At 37.5% G+C, this 12,062-nt stretch overlaps 1 protein-coding gene across 1 annotated transcript in view; it reads right to left on the reverse strand.

Annotated features, from left to right (window-relative positions):
• Positions 1-12,062, reverse strand: part of COPG2 (COPI coat complex subunit gamma 2) — a 114,892-nt gene that overhangs the window by 60,409 nt on the left and 42,421 nt on the right. Inside the window, exons 10-11 of the mRNA XM_045495660.1 lie at positions 1,628-1,761; positions 1,013-1,080 (exon numbers count right to left, since the gene is read on the reverse strand). Of these exons, the coding sequence (XP_045351616.1) occupies positions 1,013-1,080; positions 1,628-1,761 (202 nt within the window). The remainder of the gene's footprint in view (positions 1-1,012; positions 1,081-1,627; positions 1,762-12,062) is intronic.

The following is a 12,062-nucleotide window of genomic DNA, read 5'->3' on the forward strand; positions in this document are numbered from 1 at the left end:
GTTTCTAAGTTATATCCTGTAGAACTATGCTATCCAATATGGTAGCCAATAGCCAAATGTGACTAATAAGCATTTGAAATGTGGCTAGTCCAAATTAAGATATGCTCTAAATATAAAATATACACTGGATATTAAACATTTGATATGAAAAAATATAAGGCAAAATAGATCTTTAATAATTTTATGATTACATGTCGATATGACATTTTACATATATTAGGGTAAATTAAATGTATTATTACCATTCATTTCATCTTGACAGGGCACCTGGGTGGCTCAATCGGTTAAGCTTAAGCGTCTGACTTCAGCCCAGGTCATGATCTCACAGTTTGTGAGTTCGAGCCCCACGTGGGGCTCTGTGCTGACAGCTCAGAGCCTGGAGCCTACTTCGGATTGTGTGTGTGTGTGTGTGTGTGTGTGTCTCTCTCTGTCTCTCTGTCCCTTTCTCGCTCATGCTCTGTCTCTCTCAAAAATAAACATTAAAAATTTTAAAAATAAAAAAATAAAATTAATCTCATCTTGAAAAATGTTTTAATGTGGTCAGTATAAAATTTAAAATTACATATGTGAGTCACATTGTGTTACACCAGCACTGTCCCAGAGAAATTTCTACAGCAGTAGAAACGTTCTTTATTTTTGCACTGTCCAACATGAGGGTCACTAACCATGTCACTATTGAGCACATGAAGTGTGACTAGAGTGACTGAGGGGCTGAATTTTAAATTGTATTTCATTTTGATTAATTTAAATGGAAATGGCCACTCAGGGCCAATGGCCATCATATTGGACAATGTGGTTTTCAGCTACAGAGTGCTCAGCAGTCAGAAATGAATGATTAGTCTTTAGTTGAATAGCAAAAATGGCCATACCTAAAGCCACAAATACAAGGAAGGTGCTCTAGAAGTGAAGTCCATAAATCATGCCTACTAACCTTGAGAGAAAGCCAAATGCCTCACATGAATGTTTCTCAGTCAAACATGGATACAAGTCAATAGTTGGCAAAAGGACCTACCTTGTTCAAGGTCCTCACAGCTGCATATCTCAACGCTGGCTTAGGAGAGCTACAGAAAAGCTGAAGAACTAGGGGAAATACAGATCACATGAATAGATCTCATTTCGTCATATAGTACATGAAGAATCATATTCAAAATATGCATAAGGAGATTAGATCGCAGCATCAGTACCTCATATGAGAAACACGTCATCAAAAATAGAAAAAGCACTTCTTGAGCTATAAAAGTTTAAATATAGGAAACAAAGTTTATTTATCTGTAAGAATTAATATATCCATGAATATTGGAATCTGTGGAATACTTATAGCTATAAGAGCAAATGGACTTTTTTAACCATGAAGGAGAACTCAAGGCAAGAACTGAAGGCATGAGTGTTACCTGTCTTCTAAGTAAAAATTTTTAATGTTTCACACAGGGAAATAGTAACTTCAGAAAAAAAGCGCCAATTAAGTACAGAACAACAAAAATAAATGACCCACCTAGCCGAATGCAAAGGCATATAGAGAGAGCTAAGGTTCAAAAATCATTCTTACCACCTCTCCTGCAGACCCGTGGGACTTAAAACAAAAACACACTAATGTAAACAACAGCCGGGTAGGGAACATACAACTGACCTGAAACAGCGGGTGCCAACTCCCTTGCAGTACAGTTAGGAAGATGGATGATGGCTGACGCAGCTTCATAAATAACCATTTCATGTTTATTTCGCAAGCAGCTCTCGATGAAATCGAACAGTGGGCTTTCATGGCTGACAATAAATACACACAGGGCATGATCAGATATCAAAAAGAACAGGTGCCATAAGCATCGAAGTTAAAAACACAGGGAGATTGAGGAACACTTTCGGAATTATGGGTGGAGGACCCCTGAAAATACATTCCTCCATAAAAGCAAAGAGAACACTGGCATAAGGTTCCAAAATTAACTTGCTCAGCACTCTAGAAATTAGCCAAAGGCTTGCAACAATCCTAGCAACATTTACTCAAGAAAAGTTACATCTTCATAAGAACAACAAGCTTTCTGGTGTTCTCCTTTGCTCTATTTCTATTCCCTCTGTCCAATTTCATGGAAGCCTTGGAAATCAGCAGCCTCAGAACTGTAGTAGCTATGAAAGCCAGCAGCCTAGCAGCCACCAGAGGAGACAGATGGGTTTGGAGCTCCATCAAAAGCCCAGTCCCCAGGGAAATATCACTATTTGACCTGACTCGTGCTCCCTAGAAAAGCTTCATTCATGGAGCTGATCTTCATTTCATCTGACTCAGAGTTCATTCAGTGAGGAAAGCCCTATCCTCAGCAAGTCTGTCCCAAAAAATCAGTGGCCACGGTTTATCATTGCAGTTGCCAGAGACAATGATTCCACTCGGGACAAACAAGAGGGTGGCCGAAAACCTTAAAAGGAAAATCTGAGAAATGAGATCTCCACAAGAGGCCTTGGCAATATCTGACATATTCCTGGGGATCCAGAAGGCCATGCACATGTAGAAGACTGTGCAAATGCCCAGGAAAGGCCAGACAAGCCCTAATCCCTCACTTATGCTGGACTTTGAGGTTCTACGCAAGTAGGAAGTGAAGGCTAAGGCAGAGTTGTAAACTGCCAGAGCATGGAAGGCATGCCCCAACAACACAAAGTGCCCACTGGAAAAAGATTTGGAGATATATTGGCTTAAATCATTTAAGAAAATCTGTCAAGGAGCTCCTGGGTGGCTCAGTCGATTAAGCATCTGACTTCAGCTCAGGACATGATCTCATGGTTCGTGAGTTCGAGCTCCACGTCAGGCTCTCTGCTGTCAGCACAGAACCCACTTTGTATCCTCTGTCCCCCTCTCTCTCTGACCCTCCCATGCTTGTGCATACACACACATGCTCTCTCTCTCAAAAATAAACATTAAAAAAAAAATAAAAAAGAAAATCTGTTAAATCATTATCTGATGACTTAGCTAATCAAGCAGACTTCAGTACCTGTACATGACAAAGAGTAAGACTGCAGAATTAGTCCAGGAAAGTCACTGAACAAACAACAACAAACAGCAATAATAACAACCTCTGAGGATGGAGAAGAGAGAAATGTGATTTATAGAGTTACCACAATACATAAAATATCTAATTTTTGACAAAAAGTTATGACACATGTTAAAGCAATAGTAAAGTATGCCCCATATGTAGGGGAGAAAACCAGTCCGTACCGATTATTCTTGAGGAAGCCCAGGTATTGGAATTATTGAGCAAAGATTTTGTCAATAAATATAAACACGTTCAAAGAAATAAGGGAAATCATGTCTAAAGAATGAAAGAGAATTAAAGACATGACAATCATACCTCACCAAAGAGAGAATATCGATAAAGAGAAATGAGTTTCGGTTTATTTGTTTTGTTTTCTTTTAAAAAGCTGAATAGAAATTCTGGATTTGGAAAGTACAATAATGAATGAAAAATTCAAATCTGCAATTCAACGGCTGATTTGCACTGGCAGTAGAAAGAAATCAGTAAACCTGAAGGAAGTAGAAAGACATCAGATAATCCAGCTAAGAAAGAAAAAAGAATGAAAAAAAAAAAAAAAAAAGAGCAGAGCTTTGGAAATCTATGGAATATGACCCAGTGTATGAACGAACATTTGCATAATAGGAGGCCCAGAAGGAAAATAGAGAGACAAAAGGGCAAAAGGAATATATGAAGAAATGACTAACAAAACTGCCCAAATTTGATGAAAAGCATTAATCTATGCACTTGAGTAGCTCAACAAATCCCAAGCAGAATAAAAAGAAAAAGATCCACACAGTGACACACCATAGTCAATCCACTGAAAGCAGAGGACAAAGAGAAAATCTTGACAGCAGCAAGGTAAAAACTACTGCATCATGCTTCAAAAGGGATCATCAATACAATCAATAGCTAACTTTTCACCTGAAACAAGGGAAGAGAGAGGGCACAGAATGCCATATTCAAAGTGCTGAAATATAAAAACAAGAATTCTATATCCAGCAAAACTATCCTCCAAAAAACAAAGGCTAAATAAGGATATTCCCAGAGAAGCAATGACTGAAAGAAAGCACGGCTGACAGATTTACAAAAAAACATCCTAAAGGAAGTCCTTTATGCTTAAAGATTTACACCGAACACTGATGTGAATAATCAAGGAGAAATAAAGAGCACTAGAAATGATAATTATGTGAGTTGATATCAAAGAGTCTATAGACAACTTTGTTTTCATTTCTCTTCTTCACTACTTTAAAGGACATGAAATGGTATAAAGCAATAATTATAACCCTACAGTTGACCCTTGAACAACACAGGTTTGAACTACATGGATCAACTTATATGCAGACTTCTTATGATAGAGTTCTGCAAATATATTTTCTCTTCCTTATAATTTTCTTAATGACATTTTCTTTTCTCTAGCCTACTTTATTATAAGAATATAGCATTTAATGCATATAACACAAAATACGTGGTTTATGGTATCAGTAAGGCTTCTGGTCAACAGCAGACTATTAGAAGTTAAATTTTGGAGAAGTCAAAAATTATATGCAGATTTTTAACTCGATGGAGGGCTGGCTCCCCTACTCCCCACATTGTTCAAGGATCAACTGTATATTGCTGGATTTATAACACATACATGCCATATATATGGCAATTATAGCAAATAGGAGCCCAGAGAGAATGAAACTATATTGGAGAAAAGATTCTGTATTTTACTAAAATTAAATTAGTATTAATCTGAAGCAGTCTGTGGTAAAGTAAAATGCATATTCTAATCCCTAGAGTAACAGCTAAGAAAAAACTGGAAAAAAAGTTAAAATACTGACAGAGACATTAAAATGATACACTGAAAATATTTATTTAACACAAAACAAGGTAGTCAAAGAGGAGAGAAACAGAAAAAGACAGGAGACATAGAACAATCAGCACAATGGCAAAAGTAAATCCAACTCTATTAATAATTATATCAAATGTAAATAGTCTAATTATCCCAACCAAAAAAATAGAAATGGCCAGACAGGATAAAAAAAGCAAGATCCAATTATATGCTGTCCACAAGAGTCACACATTCAGATTCAATAAATCATATGGAAAATGGAAAAATATTTTAAACTGAATGAAAACAAAGACACATGAAAATTTATGAGATGTAGCTAAAGCAATGCTGGGAGGGAAATGTAGAGTTTTAGACACCAATACCAAAGAAGAAAAGTCCCGAATCCATAACCAAAGCTTCCACAATTAAGAAATTAGAAAAACAAGAGTGAATCAACCCAACAGCAAGCAAAAGAAAGGAAATAAAATCAGAACAGAGATCAATAGACTAGAATTCAGAAAAAAAAATAATAATAAAGAAAATCAATAAAACCCAAAGTTAGTTCTTCGAAAAGATCGACAAAATTGACAAATCTTTAGCTAGACTAATCAAGAAAAAAAAAAAAAAGAAAAGAAAAAACACAAATTATCAAAATAAGGAACGAAGAAAGGAACAACACTACTGACCCTAAGGAAACTTAAATGATGATAAGGGGATATTATGAACAACTATATGCCATTTCTAGGACTTTGTCCCCCCAAATGCCAAACTACTAAAATTGGCTCATGAAGAAATGCACAATCTAAATAGGTCTAGGAGTTATTTAAAACCTTCCCTCAAAGAAAAGCACAGGTCCCAGTGACGTCACTGGTTACTTCTATCAAATATTTCAAGAAATAATACCAATCTTCCAGAAACTCTCCCAGGAAATAAATGAGGGTGCACGACTTCCCAGCTAATGCTGCGATGCCAGGATTACCTATGAACAAGCCTAACAAATGTTCACAAGAAAACTACAGCCCAAGGGGCGCCTGGGTGGCGCAGTCGGTTAAGCGTCCGACTTCAGCCAGGTCACGATCTCGCGGTCCGGGAGTTCGAGCCCCGCGTCGGGCTCTGGGCTGATGGCTCAGAGCCTGGAGCCTGTTTCTGATTCTGTGTCTCCCTCTCTCTCTGCCCCTCCCCCGTTCATGCTCTGTCTCTCTCTGTCCCAAAAATAAATAAACGTTGAAAAAAAAAAAAAAAGAAAAGAAAAGAAAACTACAGCCCAGCATTTCTGTCATAGACACAAAACTCCTTACCAAAAATGACCAAACTGAATCAAGCAATATATAAAAGAATAATCAATACACACGACAATGCACAATAATCAAGTAGCATTTATTCCATGAATGCAAAATCAGTTTAACAACAGAACACCGATTTATGTTATATACCAAATTAATAATATAAAGGACAGAAACCACAATATCTTAATAAATGCAGAAAAGCAACTGACGAAATCTAACACCCATTCGATGATAAATATTCTCAAAAACCTAGAGACTAAAGGAAATGTCTTCCATCTGATAAAGGGCACCTTCAAAAAATGCACATCAGGCCTAGAGTTTTCCCCTCATATTCAGGGACAAGACAAGGACATCTACTTTCACCACTTCTACTCAACATTTTAGTGAAAGTTCAAGACAGTAAAATAAGGCAAAAAAAGAAATTAAAGACATCCAGTTTGGAAAGGAAGAAGTAAAACTATCTGTTCACAGATGACATGATCCTGAACACAGAGAATCCCAAGGAATCACACACACACACACACACGCACACACACACACACACACACACACACACAAATACAACTAATAAATGACCATAGCAAGGCTACAGGATACAAGATGAACCTGCAAAAATCAACTGTATTTCTATATATTGACAACAATAATCCAAAATGAAATTAATAATTCCATTCATAATAACATCGAAAAGAAATACTTAGAAATGCATTTAATAAAACAGTGCAAGACCTTCCCACCGAAAACTACAAAAGCCTGCTGAGAAATCAAAGTAATTTCAGAAGCGGTCTCTGATCATGGACTGGAAGACTCAATATCAAGATGGCAATTCTCCCAAAATGATTTATTCAAGTAGGTCTATTGTTCTATTCAATGTAATCCCTACCAAAATGCTGGCAGTCTTTTGTTGCAGACATTCAAAGCTGTTCCTAAAATTTATACAGAAACGCAAGGACCAAACAGTCAAAACAGTTTTCAAAAGCCTAAATATATAAAGCAAACATTGACATATCTGATGGGAAACACCGCAATACAATAATAGTAAAACACTTCAAGACTCTATTTTCAATAACGGATACAACATCCAGAGAGAAAATCAAGTGGATTGGAATAACGTTACAGACCAAATGGACCTGACATACACAGAACATTCTACCCAATGGCAGCAGGATACACATTCTTCCCAAGAGCACAAAGAACATTCTCCAGGATTGATCACCTGTTAGGTCACAAAACAAGTCTTCACAAGGTTAAGAAGATTAAAATCATACCAAGTATCTTTTCTCCTCACAATGAAATAAAACGAGAAATCGGGACACCTGGGTGGCTCAGTCGGTTAAGCGCCCGTCTCCTGATCTCAGCTCAGGTCAGGATCTCACTGTTTATGAGATTGAGCCTTGAGCTGGCCTTTGCGCTGACAGCACGGAGCCTGCTTGGGATAATCTCTTGTACATGCTCGCTCTCTCTCTCTCTCTCTCTCTCTCTCTCTCTCTCTCTCTCTCTCTCTCCTCTTTGCCCACCCTTTCCCACCCTTTGTGCGAGGGTGCACATGCACACGCTCTCTCAAAATAAATGAAATAAACTTAAAAAAAGAGACTAGAAATCAATAACAAAAGGAAAACTGGCACATTCACAAATACATAGAAAGTAAACCACACACTCTTGAACAACCAATGGCTCAAAGAGGAAATCAAAATGAAAATTAGAAAATAAGAGACAACAAATACATGCAAGAAAGCAGAAGTGAGTGGGAAGTTTATAGTGAAAAATTGTAAGTTTTTAAAATGGCATCTGTGCCAGGATACATACAAAATCAAAAAGAACTTCCACGGTAATTCTGAGAATTAACAAGTGAGGGGTAATGGATACGAACAGGTATTTCAACAAATGGTACCAGGACTACTCAGTAGCCATGGCTGGGGAGTTAAATTGCTACCTCATACCATATCCAAAAAACAATTCCAAGTAGTTTATAGACCTAAAACATGAAAGCTAAAACTATAATGCAGGGTGCCTGGGTGGCTCAGTCGGTGAAGCGTCCAGCTTGGTTTTGGCTCAGGTCATGATCCCGTGGTTCCTGAGTTTGAGCCCGCATTGAGATCTGCACTGACAATTCGGAGCTGGCTTCGGATTCTTTCTCCCTCTCCCTCTGCTCCTCCCTTGAGAGCTCATACTTACGCTCAGGCTCGCTCTCTCTCTTGCTTTCTCGCTCTCCAGTAAATAAATAGACCTTTGAAAAAGTTTACCTTAAGTTTATCTTTATCTCAAGAGATAATGCTTATAAAAAATATCATAGAAAATATATTTGAGACCTTGGGGTAGAAGATGTCTTCAGCAAGACACCAAAAACAGTATTCCAAAAGTCAAAGATTGATCAGTGTGACTACATTAAAGAAGTTCTGTTCATTAAGACACCAGGAGAGAGAGAACAGACAAACCTGAGTGGGAAAAGCTATTTGCAACATACACAACCAAAAAAGAACTCCTAGAAATCAGTACGAATAAGGCAGATAACCCAATAAAAAACTGGGTATTTCAATAGAAAGGATATTCAAATGGTTGATAAACATAGAAAACATTTCCCAAACTCATCAGTAATTAGGGAATTACAAATTAAAACCACTATGACTTGACAAGGATGCCAAGGCAATGCAATGGAAAAAGAATCTTTCACCAAGCAGTGCTTAGACAACTGCAAACTCCTATTTCAACCAGATACCCACATGCAAAAGAATGAAACTGGACCCCTACCTCACACTATATACGAAGATACCTCAAAATGTATCAAAGACCTAAATGTAAAAGATAAAATTATAAAACTCTTAGAAGACTGCACAGGTATAAATCTTCATGACCCTGGATTGGACAATGGTTTCCTTTAGTACAATACCGGAAGCACAAACAACCAAAAAAAAAAACTAGACAAATTGGACTTCATCAAAATTTAAAACTTCGGTACTTCAAAGGACACAACCAGGAAACTAAAAAGCCCACAGAATGGGAGGAAATCTTTGCAAATTATGTAGCTAATAAAGATCTAGCATCCAAAATGTATTTGGTTAATGATTACAACTCAATAAAAGACAAATAACCCAATTTTTAAAATGAGCAAAGGATATGACTGAGTCACCGTTCTTCAAAGAAGACATACAAATGCCCAATAAGCACATGAAAAGATACTCAACACTATTAGTCATTAATGAAATGCAGCTTTTGTTACTGTCAAGCCAAGAACTTATTTGTACAATTTTTTTTTCAATAAAATTTTTTCAATGGAAAAAAATAACCACAATGAAATACACTTCATCACACCTACTATGAGATATATAAGAACAAAGACAATAATGAGTATCGGTGGGGATGTGGAGACATTGGAACCTTCGTGCGTGGTGGGCAAGAATGTAAAATGATGCACCCATTTTGGGAAAGAGTTTGGCAGTTCCTCTCAGAAAGTTAAACACAGAGTTACGTTATGACACAGCAACTCTATTCCTAGGTATATGCCCAAGAGAATGGAAAAACATATTCACATAAAAAATTACGCATGACTGTTCATAGTAGCATTATACATAAAAGCTGGAAAGTGGAAACAACCCAAATGTCCACCAACAAATAAATGGGTAAATAAAAATATGGGATAGCCTCTCAATGGAATATCATTCAGCCATAAAAATCAAGTACTGATACTTGTATATATAGATGAACCTTGAAAATGTTACTGTAAGTGAAAGAAACCAGAGACAAAAGACCACATATTGCATGATCCCATTTATATTAAGTGTCTAGAACAGGCAAATCCAGAGGGACAGGAAGCAGATTGCTTTCCAGGGGCTGAGAGGAGGGGAGAATAGGGAGTGACTGATAGTGGGTTGGGGATTTCTTTTTCAGGTGATGAAAATGTTCTGGTTTCAGTGGTGGTGGGTAGATAACTTTGTGAATATACTAAAGACCACTGAATCAGGAGCACCTGGGTGGCTCAGTCCGCTAAGCATCCGACTCTTGATTTCGGCTCAAGTCACGACCTCCTGATTTGTGAGTTCGAGCCCCATGTCGGCCGCCGTGCTGGCAGCGTGGAGACTGCTTGGGATTCTCTTTGTCTGCCCCTCCCCTACACATGCTTGCTCTCTCTCTCTCAAAATAAATAAATAAACTGAAAAAGAAAAAAAAAGATCACTGAATTATACACTTTTAAAAAAGTGAATTTTACGATATCTGAGTTATAGCTCAATAAAGAAGATCTAATACACCCCTCTGATTAATTTAAAATTTGACATCAAGTCTTGGCCTCAGAAAATCTCACCTGCCTGGCTGGAATGTAAATTGGTACAATCACTTTGAAAAACAGTCCAACAATGATCTACCAATTCCATCCCTAGAGACATACCCTACAGAAATAAATGCTTACATATAAAAAGAGAAAGCTATGGTAATGAGGCGGTGTGGTGTAGGTACAGGAATGCTGTTTGCTGCCATTTCCTTAGAAAGTGCTCAAAACCGAAAACAACCCAAATGCCCACTAACAGAAGAATGAATATAAATAAGCCTGGAAGGATTCAGTCAAGGAAAGATACAATTAAAATGAACCAGACCTCCAGTAGAAACAAAGGTAAATCTTAGACAGAAATACTGAGTGGAAAAAAAAAAAAAGATAGAAACTATAGCATGATTCTATTGACATAATGTTCAAAACCAAACCTTACTGTTTATGAATGCATACGCGGGGTAAAAATCTAAAGAAAGAGCCAAGCAGTTACTACCGTAAATATCAGAATAGTGATTTCTACCGGGGGTGGGTATGATCAAGAAGGATGTATATCACATTTCTGGGATACCGGAAACATACAACTACCTAACACATAGGGCCAGCTACCTGGGTGTTCTACAGCAATTGGATACAACGTACAGAATACGACTATGAGTCTTATGCAATTCTCTAGATGTAGGTTTCTCAATTTAAAAAATTTTAAATTCTCTCTTGAATATAGGGTTCTAAATACGAGGTCAGTTTTGTTATCAGTGATCTACAGATCAACTACAGTCTTACCTTTTTAGAGTATGATTTGTCAGTTTCTGAGAGAGAAGTGTTTACAGTCTCCCGAACTTAATTTCTTGTATTTCTTTAAGATGGTGCTGCACATATTTTGAAGCAATGTTATGAAGTACAGTTAATACTTAGTACTTAACTGTACTTAAGCAGTGCAGGGATGAGGGGCACTGAACCACTAAGCAGTCGAAAATTCATGTGGAACTTTGGACTCCCCCCAAAACTTAACTACTATTAACTGGAAGCCATAGCAACAAGCCATAGTCAATTAGCACATGTTTTACAGATTAGATGCATTGTATATTGTATTCTTACAATAAAGCCAGAGAAAAGAAAACGTTAAGAAAAGCAGAAGGAAGGAGCGCCTGAGTGGCTCAGTCAGCTAAGTGTCAGACATTGATTTCGGTTCAGGTCATGATCGCTGGATTCGGTTCTTGAGTTCGAGCCTCCTGTTGGGCTCTGCACTAACACTGCGGAGCCTACTTGGGATTCTCTCTCTCTTTCTCTCTCTCTTTCTCGCTCCCTCCCTCCCTCCCTCTCCCTCTCTCTCTGACCTTCCCCTGCTTGCTCTCTCTCAAAATAAATTAATACACTTAAAAAAAAAATCAGAGGAAAAATACAGTTATGTACTGTACTGTATTTATCGGGAAGAAAAAATCCATGTATAACTGGACGACGCAGTTCAAACCCGTGTTCAAGGGTCCACTGTACATACAAGTTCATTCCTGTTATGTCATTTTTTAGATCATTTCTTTTGTCATAATACAAAATCCCACTTTGTCCTTTTTAATGCTCTAAATCCTGATTCCTATTCTGGCTTGTATTACTATTGCTAAGTAGCAATTAGTGTTCGTATATGTCAAGCATGTATTTTTGATAGATTTTAAGTGTTTCCTTGTCCTGTTTAGGCGTGTCTTTTGTGAAAGGCT

This window comes from Leopardus geoffroyi, chromosome A2 (assembly GCF_018350155.1).
Source record: "Leopardus geoffroyi isolate Oge1 chromosome A2, O.geoffroyi_Oge1_pat1.0, whole genome shotgun sequence".
Lineage (NCBI taxonomy): Eukaryota > Metazoa > Chordata > Mammalia > Carnivora > Felidae > Leopardus > Leopardus geoffroyi.